General features: G+C 55.7%; 2 protein-coding genes across 2 annotated transcripts in view; one reads left to right on the top strand and one right to left on the bottom strand.

Moving 5' to 3' along the window:
- The window catches only part of JPH2 (junctophilin 2), a 49852-nt gene extending 39653 nt beyond the window's left edge, over positions 1-10199 (top strand). The window contains 5 exon segments of the mRNA XM_037499072.1: positions 5335-5453; positions 7665-8165; positions 8168-8382; positions 8800-8894; positions 10082-10199. Of these exon segments, the coding sequence (XP_037354969.1) occupies positions 5335-5453; positions 7665-8165; positions 8168-8382; positions 8800-8880 (916 nt within the window). The 3' untranslated portion in view covers positions 8881-8894; positions 10082-10199.
- Positions 10200-20790: 10591 nt separating this feature from the next.
- TOX2 (TOX high mobility group box family member 2) overlaps positions 20791-26140 on the bottom strand; it is a 95952-nt gene continuing 90602 nt past the window's right edge. Inside the window, 7 exon segments of the mRNA XM_037499060.1 lie at positions 20791-20867; positions 21130-21257; positions 21885-22039; positions 22042-22279; positions 22938-23018; positions 24130-24357; positions 25630-25869. Coding sequence (XP_037354957.1) covers positions 20831-20867; positions 21130-21257; positions 21885-22039; positions 22042-22279; positions 22938-23018; positions 24130-24357; positions 25630-25869 — 1107 coding nt within the window. The 3' untranslated portion in view covers positions 20791-20830.

The following is a 26140-nucleotide window of genomic DNA, read 5'->3' as shown; positions in this document are numbered from 1 at the left end:
GTTTCAGTAGGATTTTATTTCTGTGGACACTGACATTTGAATTTCATACCATTTTCACGTCAGGAAATAGCATTCTTTTGGGTTTTTTCTCAACTGTTCAGAAAAAAACATTCGTGGCTCTTGGGTGGTACAAAAGCAGGTGGTGGGCTAGGTTTGCTGACCCGCCCCAGCAGGAGGGGGGGAGCTGCAGGAGGGGTGTCTGGACGCTTGGTTGGCTGACGTGTCTGCAGTGCCCACTGGGTGCCCAGGCACTTGGCAGAGGCTCCACCACGCTGTATTCCATGAATGAATCAATGTGCAGATGTGGTCTCAAGCTGGCCCTTTAAGGCTGGGAGGTGGAGGGAGGGAAGCTCATTCCAGGTGGGGAGAGGCAGAGTCGGGGGGAGGTCCAGGGGTGTCCCCTTCAGCCCATGGAGCCGTCAATGCCTGCTGGACATAACTGAGCAACCGAGTCAGCTGTGCCCAGGCAGTTAGGGGCCTGCATTGGGGACAGGGAACTAGCATGGGGGTAGCGCTCTCAGACGTGGTTCCATAGTGTTGTCACCCGCCCCTGCCCCAGAGCCGCCAGCCTTATTTTTAACCCTCAGGAAAGATAGTCTAAGGAAACCAAGAAGAGGGCCCCCTGCCCTTCCTTTTGCCCCAGTAACACTCCGTCCTCTCCCCAGCTGGGGCAGCACCAGCCTAGGACACAGTCCCAGAGGCATCGGCCCAGCCTCTGGTGTGGCTCCGGAGAAGAAGGTTCCCTGCTTTCCCCCGGAGGGCCCTGGCCATGGGGAAGGGAGCTGGTGCGGAAAGAGAAACACCCAAAGAGTAGCCCGAGATAGAGCTGCCTTCTCCCTCTCAGCACCTGCTTCTCAAACTTCAGTGGGCAGCGGAAACACCTGGAGAGCTTGTGACACAGATCCCTGGTCTCCTCTCCTAGAAAATTGGATTGTGTAGTTCTGGGGTGGAGCCTGAGAATCTGCATCTCTGGCGAGCTCCGCAGTGACGAGGCTGAGGGTATCCGGCCCACTCTGAGGGGCAGTGGCTAGGAGAGCCCTGCGCAATGGCGTGGACACCCCTCACTCTGCAGCCTGAGGTATAATCCATCCTGACTGTGCCCGGCCGGCGTTCTGGGGACCTGAAGGCCAGGCGAAGTAGTTTGGACTCAGTTTTGAGCACAGTAGGACGCCTTGCAAAAAATTTAAGCAGCGCTGAGGCCAGTGGATGAGGTTTGGATTCAGCAAGCTCACTGAGCCGCTCTGTCCAGGACCAGCCAGAGGAAGGGGCCTGGGGCGGGGAGGGGCAGGTGGGAGTGAGGCTTTGCAGGGGGAGTGACAAGGTGGAGGACCGGCAGACTCAAGAGCGATGGAGGGAGTACTGGAGACTGGAGTTGGTGGTTGGTTGGATAGATTCAGACTATCTTTCCTCAGGGGTAAATAAGGCTGGTGGCTCTGGGGTAGGGGCAGGCGATGACAGCTTGGAACCACGTCTGAGAGCACCCACCCCAACGCTAGCCCCTGGTCCCCAGCCTCAGCGGGGATTAAAAGATGAGCAAGGAGGGTAGGGGAGAACCCTAGGGTCACTGGCTGAAGTCTGGGGAGCCAGAGAGCCACTCCTGAAATGGGGGTAGCAGTCCCCAGACAGACAGATATGGGCAGGGGAGTGTGCTTCCTCCCGACACTGCAGCCCTCACTGTCTTGGGCTGTAAGGCCACCCCCTTTGACCCCTGTTCTGGCTGCCCTGGAGGGTCCACAGTTGGGCCTTCAGAACCTTCCAGGATGCTGTGTGAAGGCTGCATTCCTGCTGGAGAAGCCTTGAAGCTCAGCTTCCCAGGGTGCGCAGGAGATAGTCACCAGCTCCCCTTACCAAAATAGGACATTTTCTCAGTTTGAAGGTTTGCCCAACACTTTCCCTCCTCCCCTCACCTGGGGTTTCATGTTTCCAGGGCAGGGTTTCTGGAAAGTCTAGGACTTTGAATCACACATACTCAAGCAGAGGCAATTATGAGCCTGAGGATATCCATGTACTCCATTCAGTTGTGACGTCACAAGTGGCATTCCCCTCTGCCCGCCCCTCCTCCCATCACCACCACCATCATCACCATCCTCACCAGCCCACCCTGACCTAAACACTCTCATCAGCTGATTTTCCCTGGTTTCCACAGCAGCACCAGAGGGGAGACAATTTGTCTCTATTTACAGCTAAAGACACTGAGGCACAGAAAGACAAAGCCCCACCCAAGGTCCTACAGTCCAGTAAGGTCTGGACTCCGGGAGGCAAGCAGGGAGAGTCATACTAGTTTAGGGTCTGATCTGACCTTTATTTCAATTTTGCTCATCAAGGATTTATTGTTTGCATGAATTTTGACCTTAAAATGTTACATTAAAATATTATTCATTTTGCTGACTGAGTTTTGGGGCACTCCGCATCCGTTTGGAGCCTGAGGTTAAGTCTTGTTTGCCTCATCCTTGGCAGAGCTCAAAGGGAATTGGGGGTGCTGATTCCAGCCCTTGCTCTTAAGGCTGCTGCTCCTCGCCTAAAGCAACCTGCCTGTCTTCTGCGTTCTCTCAAGTCGTCTTTCTTCCAGCGAGCATTGTTGTGGCCTAATGGGGAGGGCGGGGGCTTGGAAATAAGAAGGTTCTGCATTTGGACTTCACTGCTTGTTAGTGAGGGCAAGCGTTGCCTGCTGTTTAAGGCATAGACTCTAGACCCAGAATGCTTTGCATGGAAATCTTGCTCTGCCCTCTTAAGCTGCGTAAGCCTGGGTGCATTGCTTGAAACCGTCTTATGCCTTGGAGTTTTCCTTTATAAAGAGGGATGATGGTAATAACATCTGCCGCATTAGGGGAATTAAGCAAGTTCGTTTCTATAAAGCCCTTGGCAGATGGTGATGCTTTGTATAAGAGTCATCTTGCCCCTGGAGCAAGATGCCTGTCTGAGGCTCAGTTTCCCCATCTGTAAAGTAGAGAGAGTAAAAATAACCTCCCAGGCAGTTTTGAGGATTGAAAGTCATCAGGGCAGTAAGGAGCCTGGTGGGTGGTAGGAGCTTAATAAAATTTCTGTCTCTTGAGCCCAATTCTATACCAGAAACCGATACACAGACCCCCCACATATGGACTTGCTGGGGAATGAACTCATCTGCACTCATGGATGCTGACTTGACCTTTCAGATTCCCAAAGGCCACAAGCTCTTAACTTTCTCAGGGCCTTTGCACATGCTTTTCCCTCTACCTGGCATACTGTCCTCACCTTTAAAAAATATATGTTTATGGAGGTAATAACGATTTACAAACCATCTGTGTTTTAAGGGTGTCGATTCACATCTCTGCAAGTGTATGCTCTCACACTGTGCCTGCGTCTCCTCTTACAGATCTAATTTATATGTTTCTTCAAGTCTCCACTTAAAATGTCAAATCCTCAAGTAAACTGTCGCTACCACCCACCTGCGTCGCTGATCTGTACTGTCTCTCTCGTCTGCATTTCATTGCATTCTAGACATTTCCTTCATGGCACTTCTCTCTATTGCAACGCCAGACTTTTTATTTAGTGACATTTTATTAAATCATTTTTGTTGTTTGTTCACTATCATCTCCCTCTCTTTGCCAGTGAGGGGCAGGGACTAGGTTTATCTTGTTTACAGGAATGGTCCTCAGTGCCTGACCAGGTATGTCACATGCTGCAGAGTCAAATGTCCCATGGGTTTTGGAGTTATCTTGCTTGGGTTTAAAATCCCAATGCTTATTCAAAAAGATACCTGTACCTCCATGTTCATCGCAGCATTATTCTCAATAGGTAATAGAGGGAAAGAGCCCATCAGTGGGTGAGTAGGTAAAGTGAATGTGGCAATACACACCATGGAATACTATACAGCTATGAAAAGGGATGAGTTGTTGGGGGGTTTTTTGGGTCATGTGCAACAGTATGTATGGACCTTGAAGGGCTTGTTCTCAGTGAAATAAGTCAGAATGAGAAAAGACCACACGATTTCACTCATGTGTACTATAAAGAAACAAAACAAAAATGGGCAAACAAAACAACCATTATTTTATGACAACAGAAAGGGGAAGAGGGTGGGGGTGGAATGAGTGGAGGGAGTCAATTGGACCATGAGGGAAGGAAGCCAGATCGTTGGTGTTGGGTGTGGTGTGTTATATACATCTGTCCAGGTGTGAAGGTACGCTCTTGACAATTACACAATGTTGTAACCTGACATTGCCTCAATTAAAAAAAAAAATTGAACTTCAAAACAATAAATAAGTAAATAATAAAATCCCAGTTCTAGCACATTCAATGGCTCTGTGACCAAGGGCAAATTACTTAACCCATGCATGCTGCAGTTGATTTTTCTATAAAATGGGGGAAATAATCATAGCACTGGCTTCTGAAGACATCATAATCTCAGGCACAAATCATCATTCCTTTAGAACTGGGCCTACCCCACTTGTAAGTAGGGCTGTTCTTATTTCAGGAGGTACTTATGTTAGTCAGGTGAGACTCCGCTGAAACAAACTTCCTCCAAATCTCAGGTGCTTGATGCAACAAACATTGAAGCCTTGCTTAAATGAATGTTTGAATGTAACGTTTTAATGTTGTACATCCCAATTCGGCCTTTGGGGGGGCATCTTTATTTTTACTTACCTCTAATGAAAATTAAGCATTTTCTTCAATGATGGAAGCAGGCAATAAACTATAGCAGCAGTATCTGTGAATTTGTCATGGGCAGAAATAATATTTATTTTCACATGACATCACCACGGTTGCAAATGTTCTTGAAATAGCCCTTATGCCAATCTGTGGTAGCTAATGGGCCTGCTAGATATTTGTTTAATGTGTTGATAAAAGATACACATTATGTCACAAATTTGTTCTTTTAAATGTTTTTGAATAGTGTGGCAATATAATTGCATCCCTTTACAATCCAATGTACCTGTTGCATTTTACAACATTCAGAGAGGGGAAACCAAAGGCTTTTACCAGAGGTTAAGTACCCTGTTGGGGGGCCTTGGCATTCAACTAGCAGCATTCAGCCACATTCACCTTTGCATTCAACCAGCAGTAGAGGATTGCAGGTGAGTCCTGGAGAAAGCATAGATCACATCTTCCCACAATGCACTGACCAGAACTCAGTCACCTGACCACGTCTAACTGCAAGGGAAGCTGGGATATGTAGTCTATATGTGTGTCCCAAAAGAAGAGGAAACGATCTGGAGACTGCACAGCAGTCTGAACCTTAGGAGTCAATAAATGCTCATTGCCAGGAATGCTCTGTCTAAGGTGTCTCTGTGGGCTGGGGAGGAGGGGCAGAGGGCCCGTTCTCAGGAGGAATCCTGAGTCTGCCATTTGTCTTCTTAGGACAAGCCACGCCAAGGCCAAAGCTGAGGCAGCAGAACAGGCCGCTCTGGCTGCCAACCAGGAGTCCAACATTGCCAGAACGTTGGCCAGGGAGCTGGCTCCAGACTTCTACCAGCCAGGTAGGCACAGCCAGGGAGCAGATGGGTGGGGAAGGGGAAAGAGGTCCTGGGATGTGGATACTTTTCTTCTTGACTTGCTGGAAAGCGGAGATGCCCAAGCAGGTTCACAGATGCGTGGGAGTTACACAGGCAGGTCTCATGCTGACATTGTGGTGGAAGCATCAGATCCCCCTCTCCCCACTGTGGACTAATTCCTCTCCTGGCTGCCTCTTCTTTCTGCCCCAAGTGGGAACTGACATTTGGAGCTGATAAATCTTAGAGGAGAGAGATGCCTCTGGTGCATGAAGGGGCAAAGAGACTGATCTTGCTCCACAGTTTTCGTCAAACATCCATTGAACACTACCCATGAGTCACACACTGTACTGGACTCGGGGGGTACACTCTGGACTCTGGGGGTACACAGCTAAGATCCTGGATCTAGAGGAGCAGAAGATCACATGGCAGGGGGGAAGCATACAGGCCCTGCATACATTCAAAATCTTGCGACTCCACTGCTCTCCAGCTATGAGACCTTGGGTCATTTCTTTAATCTCTGTAAACCTCATTATTTGGATCTGTAAAATGGGAGTAAGAATAATACTTACTTTGCTGGGTTACATGCATGTAAGTTACAGAGACATGGCTCACTCCACAGCAAGTCTCCATAACTGCTGGCTGTTGCTTCACTATTAAGTTCCACACAGCCTGATGAGGGCTGTGTGATTAGAACAGGGGCTGTGGTGCTTAAGAAGCACTTAACCCATTGCAGATGTTAGGGAAGGTTGCTGAACCTGGAAGGCTGAACAAGAGTTCACCAGGTCAGTGTGTCGAAACATGACACAAAATGCAGCCACCCCACACCCTCCACTCCCGCCCTGAGTTTCTGACTCAATGGGTCTGGGTCAGAGCCCACGACTGTGCTTTCTAATGAGGACCAGGCCTACCGCTGTTGGTAGTCTGGGACCACATTTTGAGAACTATTGCACCAGGTAGTGCCAGGAGGGAATGGTAATCCAGGTACGGGCACTACAGCTACAAAGACACATAAACCTGGAACAGAACTACATGCCTGGAAGTGCGAATGTAAAACAGACATTTGGTGGGAAATGAGGCTACAGAGTAAGGAGGGCCTCCTGGCTCTGACACAGGCTTTGCACTTGGCTAGAGTGGGAGCCCCTGAAGGGGGAAGCCTGGTGTTCTCTGCATTGAAGAGTTTTATGGCGAGTGGCTAGATGTGCATTTTCTAAACATTACTCTGGCTGCATCGAGAAGATCAAAGGGGAGCTAAATGCAAAACCTCGGAATCCAGCTGTGCGCCTGGGAAGATAAGTCGCTTCCTTCGCAGCATGGGGCCCCCTACTGGTCCCAATGAGGATGACACCCTGGCTTCCAGACCCCTCCTTGGGTTGTCAAAGCAACAGCTGTTGCCCTGCCAGGCCTGACCTCAGCATCTCACATGAATTTCCGCAGGCATCCATCCATTTGTACAGAGGAAGTAGTTGTGATTAGCCCTGTTTTTTTGAGCTAAGGGAACAGAAAGAAACCAGTGTCCCAGTTAAGAACCTAAACTCTGGGACTAGACTCCCTCTGCTGGTCCCGACTCTGCCCTCTGTCCGCTGGGTGACTTTGGATAAGTGATCTAACCTCTCTGAGCCTGCCTCCCTCCCAGGACAAAGTGGGGGACCCCATCAGGGATGTGGGCTTAGTGAGTGGAGCCTCACCCACAGAAAGCTGGGGGGCCTAGGTGAGTCCTCCGAGTCCCTTGACCTGGGGCAGGGCCTTCACCTGCTGTCTGGTCAGCAGAGGGCAGCACTTTGGAGAAGGGGGCAGCTGGGCGCGGGGTGGGGGGTGAGTACTCTGACAGGTTCTGGGCATCTGGGTGGGCACCAGCAGCATCTGCTGCAAGGTGTAGCAGGGAGGGCCTCCTGGGGGGTGGAGGAAGCTCCAACTTGTGACCGGGAGAGGCTGTTTCAGAGACGGCTGGGACTCAGGCGGCCTCTCCCCACTGTCCCAGGTCCCCAACACGGTCCCAGGACCTTCCCCCGTAAAATGGACGCTAATACCAAGGACCCCGTGGGGTTATCAAAACGATCAAATTGCTCAGGACAGTGTTAGGCACACGGTAGATGGTCAAGCACATAAATGAGGCTCAGGGAACTGAAGAATCTTGCCCAGGCGCACCCCGTGGCGTCACCCGGGTTCGAATCCAGCCTCCCGTGTCGTCCCTGGCAGGCCCGGAGTATCAGAAGCGCCGGCTGCTGCAGGAGATCCTGGAGAACTCAGAGAGCCTCCTGGCGCCCCCGGACCGCATCCCGGTGCCCGCCGACCTCCCGGGGCGCCCCCGTGAGAGCCCGCAGCTGCACGAGCGCGAGACCCGCGGCCCGGGGGGCTCGCCGTCGCCGGCCGGGACGCCCCCGCAGCCCAAGCGGCCGCGCCCGGGGGCCACCAAGGACGGCCTGCTGAGCCCGGGCGCCTGGAACGGCGACGCGGGCGGCGAGGGCAGCCGACCGGCCACGCCGTCGGACGCCCGGGGCCGCCGCAGCCCCGCGCGGCCGGCCAGCGAGCACATGGCCATCGAGGCGCTGCAGGCCCCGCCGCCGCCCGCGCGCGAGCCCGAGGTGGCCCTGTACCGCGGCTACCACAGCTACGCCGTGCGCACCGGGCCGCCCGCGCCCCCGCCCCTGGACGAGGAGCCGGAGCCCGACGTCCCCAGGCCCGGCTCGGCGCCCCCGTCCCGGCCGCCGCCCCCGAGCAGCCCCCCGCGCCCCGCGTCCCCGAGCCCCGGCCCGCGAGCCCCGCCAAGCTGGAGCCCAAGCCCATCGTCCCCAAAGCCGAGCCCAAGGCCAAGGCCCGCAAGACGGAGGCCCGGGGCCTGACCAAGGCGGGGTCCAAGAAGAAGGCGCGCAAGGAGGCTGCGCTGCTGGCCGAGGCCGAGGTGGAGGTAGAGGAGGTGAGGCCCTGGGAGCGTCTAGCAGGAAGGGGGTCCTCAGGGGTGGGTGATTTGGGGGCCGGGGGATGAGAGCAGCAGGACCGGGTGGGGGACCCCATCAGGGGTGTGGGCTCAGTGGGTGGAGCCTCGCCCACAGACGGCTGGGGGGCCTAGGTGAGTCCTTCAGGTCCCTTGACCTGGGGCAGGGCCTCCACCTGCTGTCTGGTCAGCAGAGGGCAGCACTTTGGAGAAGGGGGCAGCTGGGGGCTGGAGTTGGGTACTCTGGCGGGTTCTGGGCATCTGGGTGGGCACCAGCAGCATCTGCTACAAGGTGTAGCAGGGAGGGCCTCCTGGGGGTGGAGGAAGCTCCAACTTGTGACGGGGAGAGGCTGTTTCAGAGAGGGCTGGGACTCAGGCGGCCTCTCCCCACTGTCCCAGGTCCCCAACACGGTCCTCATCTGCATGGTGATCCTGCTCAACATCGGCCTGGCCATCCTCTTCGTTCACCTACTGACCTGACCCTCCTCTACCAGGTGCGCTGGGAGCTCTAGAGAGTTCTGGGCATCAGGGTGACGGGAGGAAGGGCCTGCTGCCTCCTGGGCAACCGTCCTGGGGCGAATGCAGGCGCCTGCACTGCAGGGTTGATGGAGGGGGCCCTCACTCTGCCCACCCGCTCATTAGCAGGACATTGCAGAGCACCTGCGCTCTGTCAGGTGCGTTCTGGGGCCTTTGCTCATTCACTCACTCGACCAACATTTGCTGAGCACCTGCAGACCTGGGGATACGAGATACGAGGGAACTCATGCCTGCCCTAAGAAGTGGGGTGAACACCACAAGAATAAATCTCATACAGCTCATGATGTAAAAGTCTTGCAGTTCAAAGTCAAGCAGAACAGTTCTTGACTCCCTGGGCGGGTGGCGAGGGCAGCCGACCGGCCACGCCGTCGGACAGTAGCCGCGGTACAGGGCCACCTCGGGCTCCCGCGCCAGCGGCAGTGGGGCCTGCCAGACCTAGTCAGTCTGGCCCTTCCTCTCTGCCCTCCCTTTCTTCGTGAAACCTCCATGAACGCCTCATGGTTTTCTCCCTCTGGGTGCGAGTGCAAAGGAGGACTGGGCTGTGCTGAAGGAAATTGGCCCCTCTTGGTCTCAGAGTGAGGTATCAACAAAAGACAGTCTTTTTCCTGCTAGGACCAAACCGGGCACCCTAAATCCTGTGTTTGGCGATGCTAGCAGAGTCTCTCCTCTGGCCCTGTCCTGACCGAAGAGCCCCTTCCTGCGCCCTCGCTTACGGGGGGCTGGAGGCTCCTGCCCAATCCCGGGAGAGAAGAAATCCCTGGGGTGCAGCCTGGAGGTGGATGCTGGATCTGTGGGGTCCTGTGTCATAGGGGACCTGGGGATGCCTGCGGCAGAGACCGAAGACGTAATGGCCCGAGGGTGGGAAGGAGCGAGCCAGGTGCCACGGAGGGAGGAGGAGGGGGGCCCAGGGAACAGCGCGGGGTGGGGTGGGGGTGGGGGATAAGCAGAGGCAGCATCTGGAGAATGAAGCAGGTGCCTCCGGAACGCTGGTCTCTGACCCTGCTGAGTCACAGCCAAGGGCAAGGCTGCGCAGGGCCTGGAGAGGAGGGAGCTGACCCCAGAGAAAATCAAGCCTGAGTCTCGAACCTGGCTCGTTCCTTTCTTCCTTCCTCTCGTGCCTGATCCTCCCGCTGTCTCTGTGCAGAGCCTGGAGTTCCTGCTGAGGACGGCGGACCATCTTTATGCAGTGCCAGGCAGGGTGGCCGAGGAGGACTGGACTCTAGCTAGATCCTGGGGGTCCGGCTCACACCCATGCCGCATCGTTTAAGGAGGCCTCCCCCGGCGCCCACCTCCCCCGGCGCCCACCTCCCCCGGCGCCCGTGCTGGGTGGCGTTGCTGCCGGGACGGGCAGAGCGCGTGCACTGCCTCCCTGGACCTACCTCTCCACACGGCGGCAGGGGGAGCCTGAAGGAAGAGCCCTGGTCTCCAGCTCCCTGGCCTGCTCCTGTCCCACACCCTCCTCCACTGCCACCTCCCCCGGGGCCACCTCCTCCCTGGGCTTCTGTGTGTTTTCGGAGAAGTCCGCAAACCAGGATGTTAACAGGCAACCCGACCGACCCCCTTCCATCTTTCCCTGGCCGGCTTTTCATTACCCTCTGGCTGCTGGTCTGAGGCCTCCCAAGCACCAAGGAACGGATCCTTGGGTGGGAGAGCCCTTCCTGTCACTGTCCTGACCCAACACACTCTCCCGCAGAGAGATGACACAAGAGGACGTGGACACCCCCAAAGACAGTGCTCCTGTGTCCTCCCATGATCTTGTTAGCTTCCTTCTGCACCACTAGAGGTCTTGGAGCCGCCGCTGCAGGGCCACTGACCGGGTGGCCGGCTAGGATGAGAAGAGGGCCGAGGGGCAGTTAGGACAGCCCTGTCTTTGAATGGCCTGCAGCTGAGGCCGGCTTTGCATCGGGGACTCCCAGGGGGCTCAGGGTGCCAAGGGCTCAGCCTGCGGGGGCTCTGGGGCTGGTGAGATGAGCTGCTGTGCGCCCCCGTGACTTGGTTTGTCTGTTTTCACACCAGGGCACACCTTAGGCTTGGGGAGCATGAGCCTGGAAGCCCCTGGAGGCCCAGGCAGATTTCCTGGGGGCAGACTCCCATGCAGGAGCTGAGGACAGGCTGCTTATGAAGCATTTTCCAAGGAGGGTGAACAAGTCTGGGGCTCCCCTTGGGTACAGTTGGTGCCATCACAACCCCAGCTTGCTTGGCAGAAGATGGCATTCACGGGAAGCTCACTTGCAGGTGTTTCGTCCCATGCTCGGTCTCTGGCCCTCGTGCTACTAGGGGTGAGTAGAGGCTGGGAGGGAAGGGCTTGCAGGCCCCGCTAAGCTCGTGGAAGGACGTGGCAGTGACATCCAAGCAGAGGGGGAGGCTGCCTGCGCCCAGCCTGATGAGGGCACCTCTCCCACCTGAAGTTTGCTTCTGATGGGCTCAGCATTCCCTGTCCCCTCAATACTTGGGACCCTTCCACCAGCTTCACACAGATCCACGTACCACTGAGACTCGCGGCCTGGCTGGAGTTCTGGCTGCATTTGCACGCAGAGGAGCCCATGGAGAACCAAGCCTGGGGCTCTGCGCCTTCTGGATGCCTGGGAGGGGGGCATGGGCTGGGGGCACTGCTCAGCGCTCACATGCTCCAGGCCTCAGCTCTGGGATCCATGTCCAGGCTTTTTGGTCTGACCCAGGCCTGGAGTTAAGCTTTGGACTGTCAGCGCTTCCAGATCTAATTTCAGGACTGATGTTTGGGGTGAGAATTCAGGATGCTGCGGTCTGTGCAATAAAGCTGCATCTGCTCATGGTCTCTGACTGGGCACGGTGTCTGTCTGTTGGCCCAGGATAAGGGCCTGGCGGAGGGCGGGGAAGCTGAAGGGCTGCATTTGGGGTGGGAGGGAGGCTCAACAGCCACAGACATTCTAGGACAGACCCTTGAGTTTCTAAAGCAGGCTTCCAGAAGCTTCCTTTGCAGCAGAGGGTGGAAGAAAACCCTGCTTTTTGAGGTCAGGTCTCCCTGGGACCCCAACCTGTTCAGCCACTTACTTCATTTCTCTGAGCCTCAGTTTCCTCTTCTATGAAATGGGGAAAATAAAAATGCCTACCTTCCAGAGTGATGGTGAGCAGTACACGGACTCTTGAATCTTCTGGAAAGCCCTGCTGTAGAAATCCATTGAGAAGTGGAGGCTTGTGCCATTGTTGCTGTTATACTAGGTTCCTGTCATTATCCTGCCCAAAAGTCCTCTTCTATTTTGAGTGAGGATCCCCAAAACCCCAAAGGGTAGAGATGATTTCGGCCTCAGTCATGGAATGTCCCAGTCAGAAGGGGACCCAGAGGCCATCTTCATACTCTCCAGAAGCTCAGAGAGGACGAGAGACTCGCCAGGGTCACAAAACAAGTCAGTGGCAGGATGGGTGTCTTGGCCTGACAGCCCGGAGAGGGGGTGGTGGCTGGAGGGCTGGGGCCCTATCCATCTACAGACTCAAGTTCGGGCAGCTCCCAAAGTGACGGGGTCATCAGGTGTCCTGGTTCTCTCCCCAGGGCTGCCACTTGCTTGCTGTGTCCCCCTGCTTCAGTCATTCCATCTTTCTGTGCCTCAGTTTCCTTTTCTGCCCGGGTCACCATGCTCCTGTCCCATTGCCTCTTCACAGGGGTGCAGTTCTAAGGATCAAACTAGGTCGATTGTGGGTAATAAGAGAATGTTCAAAGCCTGGAATGATCCAGCGATCCCCAGGGAGAAAGATGGAATGGACGTGGGGGAGAGAGACCACAGGAGGCTTGGTGGGAACGAGGAGAGAGTTAAAATCTGCAGAGGCTTTGATAAAACTGGCCGAGGAAGCAGCCAACCAGGCAACTGGTCTAGCCTAGGGGTGTATATGCACAGGAAAGCATAGAAAGGGGGCGTGGGGGTGCGGAGCAGGGGAATGGCTGCCTCTGTATCACCTTGGAGGGTCTGAAAGCAAAGCTCATTTCTGAGCCCCCTTAGGAGCCCGCCAGTCAGGGCAGCTTGGCCGGTGTCCAGCGCCCCCTGGTGGCCCAGGTGCAGCACGGCCTGCCTGGCGCTCCTCAGGGCCTGAGCCGCCCGCAGGCTCTGGTTTGCTGGGCCCTGCCACATCCTGCACTCAGTGAGGGTGTCTGGTGCCACGGGGCAACTTGAAACACCCGGGGGCATTGCGAGTGCTGTGATCGCCGTGGAGTGTCAGCAGGACTCTCCCAGGGCAGGGAAAGGAGAGGCAGGCCTGAGCTCTGGGATTCAGGTTTGGGACTTAGGGCCAGAGGGGAGTTTTCTTTATCCCTAACAGGCCCCCAGGGGATGCGGCTGTGCTGGGAGAGATGCAGGCTCAGAGGACAGATTTTGGAGCCCTTGAGTCTGAGAAAGTTATAGGGAGCACCCTCGAATATGTAATTCAAAATAAAAAGATATCTAACCTGTAAAACACAAACTTGCATGTGTGTGGAAATGAAAATAGCTCGTTTTTTTCCTTTGTGCAAAATTCTGACTGTCTGTGGCGGCTGAGCTCCTCCCTCGCTCCTCCACACTCCTCCCTGCCTTGCTGTGCACAGAGGGAAGGGGGCCTGGCCTCAGGGGCCCCGGGCGCTGCCGTGGCTGGGTGTCCAAGCCCCCGCCCATCAACCTCCACACCCAGCATTGTGCGTCTTCGTGTATGTGAATTATACCTCAGTCTTCTTTCTAAGTTTTAAAATTAAATAAAGGTCTTTCAAAGCAAAAATTAGGTGATGGCTTTTTATTTTTATTATTTAGATATTTTTAAAAATAAATTTATTTTTTCCTTTAAGGTAACAGTAGGGACCGCCCCCCCTCCCCCCCCCCCCACCACCACTAATCAGGTATCAGGTTTGTGATGATTTTTTAAAGTCAACCAGCCACACATCAGACCAGTCACACTCTCAAGGCTTGTCAGTGTCTGTCCAGTGATTTATGTTCATTTACAATCCATGGACAGTGCTTAGTGGCCTCTGTGTTAGGGGGTGCGGTGGGGAACCCCCAGCCCATGGGAGCTGGCACCAGGACCACAGAGCTTTGGAGCTCTGTGACCTTGGACAAGTCCCCTGCGCCTCTGAGGTTTTTAAATCCGAGAAGAGAACTGCAGGGCGCCATCTTGCATGGGGCTGGTGAGCTGAGCAGGGGCGGCGGTCTCTGCACCTGGATGAGGCCGGCTAGTTCTCATTCCCCACCTGGCAGCAGGAAAGGTCACCCCAGGAGCAAGTGGAGACCCCTCTGCCTGGGTTTCCTGACATAGGGGCTTTGATCTGCTGGAAAAGGAGGCCAGAACCCTCCCCGGGGACATGAGCAGAGTGGGAGGAGGGGCAGGGCCCATGTCGGGGAGTTCTGAGCCCAGGCTTGGCCTCCAGTCCTCGGCCTCCTGGCTCAGCACTGCCAGCCTGTGGGCAGGGCTCCCCCCCTGGACAGGCGTCCTCAACATGCTTCTGGCTCCATCTAGGCCCTGAGGAGGAAGGAAGTCTCCTGGGGCCTCGGGCAGAGACAGCAAGGTGGAGTGGGTGGTGCGGGTGGAGTGGGGCCCAGCTGGAGGTCACGAGCAGCTGCAGTGCCCTGCTCCCCAGTGTCCCTCGTCCCCGCCTCGCCTGGGATGTTGCCCACTAAAGAGGAGTCTGGCTAGAGCGACAAATCATCCCAAGGAGTCCCTTGCTCATGGGATGAGGCATCTACAGTTTGGTCATGGGGTCCAGGCCAGAGTAATTTCTCCTTGCCCCCCCAGTAAAAGAAAAAATATCAACCGGACAGCCACCCATCACACCTTTCACAAGAGGGAAGGATGCTGGTCATGTGGGACCAGGGGTGTTGTGAGCGCTCGAATATGTTAGGATCATGCTAGTCTCGTGCAAGGATCATGTAGGGATCATGAAAAGATCACACAAGGATTGTGTTAGGATCACAGCTTATCAAGGGCTTACTGCATGCCAAGTGGTACAGTCTCTTAGGTTGTCAGAGTCACTCCACGGGGTCATAATGTTGAGGGGGATGAGCGGGTGAGGGGGTGAGGGTGGGGGTGAATGCACTGGGTCACCTCTCTGTGTACAGCAGAACTGGACTCAACCATTGTCTGACCCTAAATTACAGTAGCCCTAACTTGGGCCCTCATTGCAGTAGTCCCCCCTATTCCAGAATTTCACTGGCCCATAGTCAACTGTGGTCGACAAATACCACACAGGGTAAGGTTTTGAAAGAGAGAGAGAGAGAGAGAGAGAGAGAGAGAGAGAGAGGGCGCACAGTCACGTGACTATTATTACAGTATTTTGCTATAATTGTTCTATTTTGTTAGTAGTCACTATTATTAATCTGTTACCATGTCTAGTTTCTAAATGAACTTTATCATAGGGATGGATGTGTGGGGAGAAGCAGTGTGTGTGTGTGTGTGTGTGTGTGTGTGTGTGATATAAAGCTCGGCACTCTCCTTGGCTTCAGGCATCTTCTGGGGTCTCAGACCCGCTCCCCTGTGGATAAGAGGCCCCTTCGATAGTCAGTTGGTTCGGCTACAGGGCATCACAGTTCCTGATTGTGACCACTAGGAGGCGCCGTCTCTCCACACAGGCGCGCTCTCCTAAGTGCTGACGAAGAGAAGGCTGCTTTTATAAAAAAAAAATTATAACCATCACTGATCTCTGATTCACCACACTAACAACTGCTCTAAATGAAGCACTTATCATGTGCCAGCCCCTGCACCAAGCACTTCGCATGCACTACTTCATGTATTCCTCACCACAGCCCTGTGATTTGAAACATGACTATTTTACAGATAAGAAGCTGGGTCGGCCTGTCGTCTTCAAAGCAGGTACTTTATATCCTCAATGGAGGCACAGTCTAGGTGCCTGGAAGCTGCATTTGGCTTGCAGACTTCTTTGGGCTCTCATTATGTCTTAAAACACACCGAATTTAAATGCTTTGTAGCAGAGCAGTCACTGTCCACTTAGGCACAGTCCTCACCATGCCCTGTTGTGTTATCCTGCCCGACTCTGATGTCATTTGAATTTGAAGCTCCATTTAAGCCATGAACTGTTCCTTGGCATTTGTGGACTGATTTGGGGGGTTTAGGAAGGCACCCAGGGAGGGTGACAGATGGCCGGAAGTCGTTCCAGTGATGTGGGGGCAGCCCTGCCCTTCAGCATTGTCCCCTGACATGTCAATAGATGCCCTGTGACGCCGGCATGCATGGCCCGTGAAGGATGTTTGGATTTCTGGGAGGGCCGACGGTGAGTTGAGGCTCACCTCACAGCATCCTCCCAGCAGAGAGATGGGTCACCTCCTGCCCCCCTTCAGAAACCTACTGATTTCTGTCTCCTTCCCTTTGCATGACCCATGAACCAGAGGTTGGACTTAACCAGCGCCATGGGTTTCTAGACATCATTGAGCAGCCTGTTTGCTGTGGACTGAACTGTATCCTTGCCCCAAATTTATATGTTGAAGCCTTGACCCCCCCAGTACCTCAATGGGACCATATTTGGAGATAAGGGCTGGAAAGAGGTGATGACAGTCAAACGAGGTCACGAAGCCATCCTATCTGCAGTTGTTAAATAGAGCATCACCTCCCGGCGGCCAGAGGCTGGGAGGCGTGGGGAGCAGAGGGCAGCTGTGTTAAGGGATCACAGTACACTTTGACTTTTTAAGGGACGTGCAAGTCTCATGGAGGTTTTTAATAATATTTTTTTTTTTTATAGAGGCATGCTTTTTATTTATTTATTTTTGTTTTGTTTGTTTCGTTTATACATGCACTGGGTACAGTCAGAAGCGCGGGAGGGTGAGAGAATTCACCAGAGCCAGAGCAGGGAGCAGAGCAGGCAGAAGAACCAAAGTACACTGCTGAGGGGAGCAGCGGGCGGCAGGAGAGGTCTGCGCGCCATGTGGGACCCTCCTCTGGTGGCCGGGGAGCAGCCGGGGATCGAACCGGCGCCGCAGAGGTCGCCGGCAGCTTCGCAACCCAGCGCTCAACCGCTGCGCCACCGGGGAGGCCCGTCATGGAGGTTTTTAAAGTCGAAGTCAAGATTGACATTTGCTCCCACGCAGGTGCAAGCTGCTGTCATAAAGCAGGATGAAATGACTGTGCCGGGGTTGTGGGCACACGGTCCACTGCTGAGCCCTGCTGGGTCCCTCATGCTCCCGGCCATGTGGGATCCTGCCCCCACCCACACCCCACACCCCCATGGGTATGATTCTGGGGCTATGTTATTCAGCTTGGGATTGACAGGATTACTGCTGGGCAATCTTAGGACCAGCCACACCTTTCCTGGAGTGGGAGGCTTAGTTTTTCCTGGGAGTTTTCCTCCTGCCAGGATCCCAGGGCCTCTGTGGAGGGAGGGCGAGTTGGAGGAATGTGAAGCAGGCACTTGCTCCCAGGAAGGGCAAGTGGCTCAGGGCGGGGGCCAGCACTCTGGACAGCGGGGTGGCGCAGGCAGAAGCTGAAGGGCCTCTCCATGCTGAGGGCACTACTCTCGGGTCCAGGCAGCGCATGGCCTGGCCTCATCAGACGGGAGTGTCACAGCGCCAGCCGCACGGGTCCATTCCGAGGCTGTGGAACTAAAGCTTTGGGGCACAGGGGTGCAGAGGCCTCTGCTTTTACAACAGCTCTGGCACGGGATCAGCGGTGGCTCCGTGGGAGGTGTCTTGTTATCTCGGGACACAATAGAAGGAACACAGCAGCGATGCTACTTCCTGGGGAGAGGACTTCTTTGTGAACGCACGGGAGCCTCCACCCCTGCTGCAGCTCGGTAGGTTTCAGGGCTGAGAGTCCCACAGTGCAGGTAGGGCCAGGGCAGGGAATGAGCTCCAGACATTGCTGTACGGCCCCACTGTGTGCAGCCTGTACTACAGGGCTGTTTCCCTAGAAATCAAGCTCTACATGGGGATTCCAGGTCAGGTGACCTATCAGGAGGCTGCTCTCCGGGGGGGCGGAGGGCAACAGGCAGGCTGGGGCAGGAGCTCACCAAGGATACTTGCTGCAAGGAGCCCTGCCTGCAGGGAGCTCTGGAGCATCAGGGGCACCAGAGAGTTGGCGGCTCCACTCTTTGGTCATTAGCTGAGGGCAGCTCTGAGGAATGAGGCTTCACCTCCTGGGGATGAGCAATTACAGGGACAAAGGGGCAGCTCTGAATGGTGAGCAGCCAACACTCAGAGCTGGGGGTTGGGCATTGCTAATAGAGGGATCTGGGCGGGCACCAAGGGCCTACACTATACTTGGCATCGTGCAGCCCACGATCCTGAAACCAGTCTTCTCAGACCTTGCATTTTGGCAGGTGCCTTTCACCATTCACTCTGTCCCCGCTCTCCAGCGCCACAGGACACACCCACTACCGACCTCAGGTACCTGCAGGTGGGGTATTTCCTCTCTGCCCCGTGTCTGGGAGGCCAGCCCTGGCATGTGGACACTTTGCAGGCTCCCGAGTTCCTGGTGCAGCCAAGGAGGGGGCGTGCACAGATGCGAGCGTCCCCTCAGAAGCAAGAACCTGATGGCCTGGCTCGCTCGGCTGTCTGCGCGGATCCCAGGGATGCCGTTTACTCAAATGGAGAAGCGAGAGTCAAATATTAAACTGTCTAAGTCATCACCCGGTTACTGACAAGCTCCACGTCGGAAAGGAAATTGTAACCACATGAAATATTTATGCCGCGCATCTCGAGGATGCCACTGACACGGCAGCACGCTGCTGGGTTTGTTTAGCTGCTTTTCTTTTTTTCTTTCTCCAAAGTGGATTACAAATGCCCTCCGGCAAAGAGCAGCTCTCAGAGAAGCCACACCGGGCCCTGAGACCGAGGGCAAGAGGAACGCGGGCTCCCTGCCGGCCGCGCACCTGGCGCAGGGTGGGCACCTGCAGCCTGCCCACAGCGCCTCCCCCCAGGCAGCTGTTTTTCCAGATGCAGCTGAAATAGTCACATAATTATGACCTTTCTTTGATTTCAAGGTATTTTATTAATCTGGCCATGGACTATGTTATCCTCTTCTGCTTTTAAAGATAGGAGTGGAAATAATGTAAAATTTCATATTGCTTTTTTCTTTCTTTTTTTTTTTTCCCCAGTAATTACGTTTTTGTTTTCATTTTACCTTGGCGTTCTTAGCACCACTGGCTCGCCTTTGTTTTTTTCCCTTCTTAAGCGCAGGTCTTCCCTGCTGTCCCGAGCAGTGTCCCTGTGAACTCCTCACAAACTGCAGTGGCCTAAAGTCAAGTTATTCCCATTGTTCACCATGGAACATTTCTGAGCCTTCCCAGAAGGGACAGGAGGGAAACAAAAGAACCAACAAATAACCTACCCAATAATGCCAAAATCACACAAAAGCCAAAATCACACGGACGCATGGCGGGAGCAGGAACGGCATGAAGACAGTGGCAAGGCCTTCCCGGGGGGCTGGCCAGGGCGTTCTCTGCTCAGGGATCTGCTGCCTCCAGAAGGGGCTGCTGCAAAACCCACCCTGAATACGACTTTTGCTTCTTTTGTCCTAAAAATGAAGATCCTCTTCGTGCTTCTTTTGGTAAAGCCAAGACAGGAACTTGCATAAAAGCAAAATGGGGTGACACAAGCTTTTGAAAAGTGGGGGTGTCCACATTACCACCTCACCTCTGTTGGGGTGCGTGGTTGGGAGTCCCATGTCTAGGATGCTTTCTCTACTCAGGTGTAGGCATCGCCCATCCCCCCAAGCCTCTGCACCCTGAACCCAGCTCTCAACTCCAGCAGATGTTGAGCTTCCAGAGGACAGAGGTCCCACTGGTGACTGGTGGGGAGGAGCTCCCAGCAGCTGGTGAGCGCTCCCTGGGCGGCCAGCACCCTAATCCTCCCAGGAGCCCTTTATGCTTGCGTCACTATCATCCATGTCCGTAGGTGGCCAAACTGGGGCCGGGGCACCCCCACCCACCCACACCCTCAGCTGAGACTTAGCCTGGCCCTGACATCAGGGGTTCTGTCCTGGCAAACCCAGCACCAAGCAGCGCTCCGGAAGGTCTGCTCAGCCAAGCAGAAGAAGAGGAGCACTGGTTTGCAACTTTTTCCAGGTTTTATTACAAAGAAATCGGAGAGAAGCACTGGGCACCGAGACAGACATTGGCCGGGGCGGGAGACAGCGGCAAACCACATGAAGGACCCGAACCCAACCCCGACCCCGAAAGCACGCGCACTGCGTGACACGCCGCGTCTCTGTCCTCAAGTCGAGTTCAGAAATAGACAGACGTCACCGCTGGCCATTTTAAATAGATGGACACGAGGTCGGCGAGGAGAAGCGTGAAGCCCCGCGCGCAGCCGCCCCTGGCCGGGCCCGCGGGGCAGGCGGGGGCCGGGGCGGCCGCGTCTTCTGTGCGTGTCTCCCTTCAGATAAAACTTAAAAAACATGTGCTAAGGGTCATAGAAAACGCTTTTTACCTTAAGGGAAACTACTTTTCTTCCCCCCCACAGAATCATCTCACAGAAGTCTCCAGCACGGTTCTAAAACACTTAGTCAACTACTTACACGGAGCCACCCGCTGGGAGGTGCCACCCTCGGCGCACCCTGGACGGCCGGAGGCGCCCCCTGCGCCGGGCTGGCCCGAGCCCCGAGCTCCTGGGGCGCGTTTCTGTTGGGCAGCGACCCCTCCGGGGACAAGCCCGCGAGCCTGGGCTGGGGCCGGACGTCCAGACAGGGGGTTCGGTGTGCAGGGACAGGAGCGGGGTCCGCCGTCACCCTGGAGCAAGCGGTCGGGGGCAGAAGGTTCCTGCAGGTTCTTTGGGCGGGCGGCGGGCGGCCTCTGCAGAGTCTGGCGGGAGGTGGAGGGACAGACTCGGCCCTGGGCGCTGGAGTGTGACTGCTCTGGTGCTCGGTCACCCTGCTTCCTGCCAAAGCCTCTTCTGCTTAGGTCCTTCCGGCTCGGAGCAGCTCCCTTCCCGCAAGCCTCAGGGAGGAGAGGGAGGCGGGATTAGGTGAGGTAGAGAGATTTATCCCTGGGGAGCAGGCTGCGGGGGAGAAAGGAGGTGCCGTCAGAGCCGAGGTGACCTCACCCAGACACGGCGGGCACCCGGGTCCCCTGCTCTGTAGCCCTTCACCCCCATCCTGGCATCGGTAGCTCCTGTGAGGATGACGAGGGACAGGTGCTGGTCCCCACCTGACTGCCCAGGGGTCTGCGGGGCACCCCGTCCCTCGCTCCCACCTTCCCTTCCCGCGTCACACGTCCCCACTCTGTGTGAGCAGGACGGGCAGCGCCACAGAGGGACCGACCTGCAAGTGCTGATGCCGCACTCCCCGCTGGGGTAGCTGCTGTCCCAGTCTCCGCTGCTCGAGGGGTTGGGTGGGCCTGGGGAGCGGGATCCTGAGCCACTGGGGAACTCGGAGATGTGAGGGAAGTCCTGCCAAGTGGGAGGGCCGGTGGTGAGCCGAGGAGGGAGCCGGCTGGGGCAGCTGAGGGGCCTGGGGCATCAACACACACTTCCTCCTGCTCAGACTCCACCTGGCCTCTGCCTGCCCCCTCCAACACCCCCCCACCCCGCCAGGGGAGCGTATTTTGAACACTTCTGCCTTGTCTGAGCTGACTCAGGGGTGCAGGATTTTGCCTTTAGGGTTTTTCCTTTTTTGGCCTCAGTTTCCCAACCTGTATGAGGGACACTGGGCTGGATGAGAACCAGGCCAGTCATCCCAGTCTCTGTGCTCAATCAACGGGGTGAGGTCTCAAGGGCTTAGGGGAGAGCCGGGGGCGGGGGCTGAGCTGGCCGATGCTGCAGTGGCCTTGCCCCTCCGCCAGCGAGCAGAGGTGGGCCCAGGGTGAGCAGAGGGCCTGCGGAACCCGGGCATCGGCAGCAGCTCTGTCACCTTGTCAGCTCTGCACCGCCGCCAGGACACCTTAAGGTGCCCTTTTCCTAGATATGGTAACTCAGAGGCCAGACATTGCTAACTGGCAAGACCAGTATCCGAAATCCCCAGCTGCCTCCTCTCTCCAAGGGTCCCCGGAAGGGCGTCTTCCTACTCACCCGGCTTACCTGGGGCCCTGGAGGCGAGGGGCTCATCGCCAGCTGCACCTGGAGTGCCATGGGGGTGGGCAGGACCGGAGGCTGGGGGGCCGGGGACATGCTAACAGGGGGACTGAGGAGGGCGCCCTGTGCGTGGGGGGGCAGTGGCAGCTGCTGGTGCAGAGGGGGCTGAGCGGGAAGGCGGGGGGCGGTGGTGGGGATGCGCTGAGGCCGGGCAGCAGCGATTTGGAGCCCAGTGTCCGGGCCAGGCTGGCGGGAGAGGCCCCGCTGCGGAAGGCCTGCAGGTCGGACGGCGTCAGGAAGGATGCCAGGCCTGGCATGGCATACATGGGCTGCTTGGGAGGGAGCATTTTGGCTGGCGGGTTGGCCTGTGTGCTCTTGGTCTCACCCTGGTCTGGAGAGCTCTGGAAGGAGACAGACACCATCACTCTGGAGAAGATCAATGAACCAGGATTGGGCCAAGAGACTGGCAGTTCTGTAACCCACAGACTTGGCCCTGGGCTGACTTTCTAGGGAAACCCAGCTCCTCAGCCTCACCCAAGACAACTGGGCCATTCTCTGTCTATGCTCCTCCCCAGCCTCTGTGCCTTTGCATGTGCTATTCCCTCCACCCAGTTTGCTTGGTCCTGTATGGCCAACGCAGATGCCACGTCCTCTGTAACAGCTCCCAGGGCTACGTCCCTGGCCCCCACTTGGATCACACATCTGTCACATGCCGAATTTCCTGAGAGGCTGGTATAGTCTGGAGTGGAAGGGCACATTTGATGGTGGGCAAAACTGGGTTTGAATCCCAGCACAGCCACTTAACGACCTGAGGAATTTTAGGCTTGTTGCTTAACCCCTTTGAGTGTTGAGTTCTTGCTGGAGGAACTAAATGAAATGAGATGCATGGAAGGTAACTGCACGAGCCGAGCACATAGTAGATGTTCTGGAGAAGTGGTCACATGGTCTCGCCCACTCTCTCCCAGACCATGGGGTTGACCATTCCAAGGGGCCTCCTTGCTCCTTCCCTCAAGTCCTCCCCCCAAGACCAGGGGTGTGTCCAGGGATTCCAGGCCTCACCTTGGAGACCAGGCTAGCCCGGTAGGCAGCCAGAGCCTTCAGATATTCCTTCTTCGCTGCCTCAGTTTTCCTCTTGTAGGCCTGAAAGATCCAAGACACAGGCAATGCTGGGAACATTACAGAGGAGATGTGGCCTGGGGTGGGAGGGAGCCCGGCATGGTGAGCAGGCCCCCGGGAGCAGGAGCGGGGCGCTCAGAGCACAGCACAGGGGGACGGAGGCCAAGGAGAGCCCAGATCCTCAGCCACATTGCTGGTGCCCTTGGGCAACATGTCTCACCTGCCTGGGCTCCAGATCCCACCACCAAGCACTGCTGGGTGGACCCTCCTGACCACCATTGGCTGTCCAAGTCTCCATTCAGGGCTCTCCAGGCCCTTCTAGTTGTGGCTCCTGTGCCAGGAACCCCCGCCCCCATTTCAGGTGTCCCCTGCAGACTTGGTCCTTGGTCTCTTTTCACTGTCGGGTGCCACATGCTCCCCTGGCCCTTGGCACAGTTCCAGCTGTGATTTCACAGTCGCTGCCTGCTTACTGGAATGTTTATGCCTCCCTGGTGAGCCTCCTGGTTCCACAGATCAGAGTTCAAATCCCCAATCCTCCCTGGCTCACCATGGTGCCCTCAAGCAAGTCACCTAGCTTCTGGGTGCCAGTGTCCATCTCCTCCTGTCCAAGTCGGAGCCTATGGCTTCTCAGAGGGCTCAGTAAAGATTGAGTGATAAAGAGGGAGAGCCCAGCACAGACCCAGACTCAGGGAATAGTAGCCAGTATCTCTATCATAGGCAGGATATTTGAGGCTCAGAGAGGTTAGGTGATCAGTCCAAGGTCACACAGCTGGTTACTGGTATTTACCAGTTACATGCTGCTCCCTTTTCCTCATGCAGGTCCTCAAGGGGAGCCAGAGGCACATCGTCAATGGAATAGGAAGCTCTGACCTGAACTCCAAACTTTTAAGAGTTGGGGAGATAAGATGGATGGAGATGTTTGAGGAAGCAGGGGTCCAGTTAAGTTGCTAGTAGAAAACAGCAGAATTGGAAGGGACCTAACTTCCTAGCTTGTGGCAGGACAATCCAAGCACAATAAGACCTCCGCAAGTCTCTAGTTCCAGAGGCCGGCCCTGCTTTCAAACCTTCAAAGATGGTTATTGGTTCTGGGTCTTCAAAGCCCTAGGGAACAGCCCAGAAAGGGAAGGAGACTCACCTGCTTCTGCTCCTCTCCCAAGCTGTCCCACATGGAGGCCACGATTTTGGACACATCCCCGAAGGTGGCACTGGGATTCTGCCCCTTGATGGCAGCTTGAGTGTCTCTGAAGAAGAGCGCATAGGCTGACACGGGCTTCTGTGGCTCATTTGGGTCCTTCTTCTTCTTCTTCTTTGGGTTCTTGGCCTTTTTCCCTGGGTCGGTGGAGGGTCTCTTCTCTCCAGAGATCTGCCCGGGTGAGGAGAGTCAGAAAAGCACAGCCCAGGGCCTCCAGCCAAAGGCACCAACCAGCCTCTGGCAGAGCGGGGCTTTCTCTGCAGGCTGCCCCGTGCCTGTTCAATCTGCTCACGGGGACAGTCGATGGGGTTGGCAGGCCGCCACCCCCGGCCCCCTGATGGGCAGCTAGGTGACACCATTGGACCAACACCTAAGTGGGGGAGGCACTGGACACATGTGCACGCAGGCACACATACACACATGCACACACATGCACACACATGCGCCTGAGCACATGCACACACACGCGTGCCCTGGGTGGGAGCCCTGGGTTTTTTGCTGAACTCATTAATGATAAAGTTAATTCAAAGAAATACATGAGCGAGGGGAAGTGGCTAGTGCTCTAGGGAGCAGTAAGACCGCCCGTCGCCTCTGGGGCTTTTCATCTTTCCTACTTAACATGAGTCAACTCGAGATGACATTTGCATGTCCACAGGGAAACATTAATTTGCCTCATGATCAGATCAAAATTATTCACATCTCTGTCACCTTTTTTCTCCAAGTTAACATCTACCTTGACAGAGCGTGAAATCCCCTAATCAATAATGAATCAAAACCAAGGTACATTCTCCCAGAGAATCAGGTTACTCCTGCGTGAGCCTGTTACACCATGCCGTGGGATGCCACTGGAAGGAGGTGTGCTTTGTTTGGCATATATATATTCTTGATAGCCCTCCCCTCACGCAATCACAGATAATCCCCCAAGATTACCCGTGATTTTAAAAGGTCTGACTCTTCCACTTTTTAGGGGTGCAACTTTGGGGAAGGTGGCTTTGTCCCTGGGTCTCTGGGAAATTATTGGGTGGGAGTGATGTTACTGTGACTGTCTCCCCGTGATCTCATTCTGGACACCTGGCTCTGGAGCAGTGAGCCTCCAGGACCCCAATCCTGTGAGCACCTGGCTTAGGGCTTACAGGATAAGGGGGGCGGGCCTGGGAATGCTGGCCATGACCTTGTGGCTCAGTGATAGCACCCTCAGCTCGTGAAGGGACCAGACTTTGGTCCAAAACCCTGGATCTTGCAGCGAAGACCCTGACGGAGAGGGGCCATTTCACTGAACAGGTGTTCTGGCCCCGGTCCCTGGTCCACCTGCTGATTTTCTCCCTTCTTGTTTTCCAGCAGAGGATAAAGTTATCTCTTGTAGTATTTTCTAGAGGTAGGTGGTGCGCATTTGGGGCTGATGGGAGGCCAGCTTAGGCCATTTTAGTCTCCACCCCTACATACCTTGAAATGGGCTTCTGACTCCTCCTCCTGAGTTGAGCTGGAGGGAGATGGGGTTGCTGACTTGCTTCCTGGGGGTGACGGGGAGCTGTGGGCGATGCTGCTCCGGATGCCCATCTGAGAGATGAGCTGGGACTGGCTGAGGGCGCTCATGTGGCTGGCCAGCATGGCTGGGCGGCCTAGCAGGGGTCCTGGCCGGCCGGAGTCATAGGCAGCAACCTCCGAGTGGACCATCTCCTGGATCTAAGAGAGGACAGGGCATTTTTGAGTGAGCAAGGACCTGCCCAGCCACAACATCACATCTGCACATGGCATCCAGAGGAGAGGCATACAGATGAGAAGTGAGCACAGGGTGGCTCCACTCCCAGCTGTGGCTTCCCCACAGATCCCTGACAGGCGTGTGTCTTGCCTCTGATGTTTGCACAATCTGGTGCCCCTCTGGGGGCCTATGGCTCCTTGACAGTTTGCCATTCTGTTAACACTCCTCCTGGACAGTCGGTCAGCCTTTCGGCTC

Source organism: Talpa occidentalis, unplaced genomic scaffold, assembly GCF_014898055.3.
Source record: "Talpa occidentalis isolate TD23 unplaced genomic scaffold, MPIMG_talOcc4v2.1 talOcc4.10, whole genome shotgun sequence".
NCBI lineage: Eukaryota > Metazoa > Chordata > Mammalia > Eulipotyphla > Talpidae > Talpa > Talpa occidentalis.
Note: the sequence above shows the minus strand (reverse complement) of the source record. Positions and strands in the feature narration are given on the sequence as shown.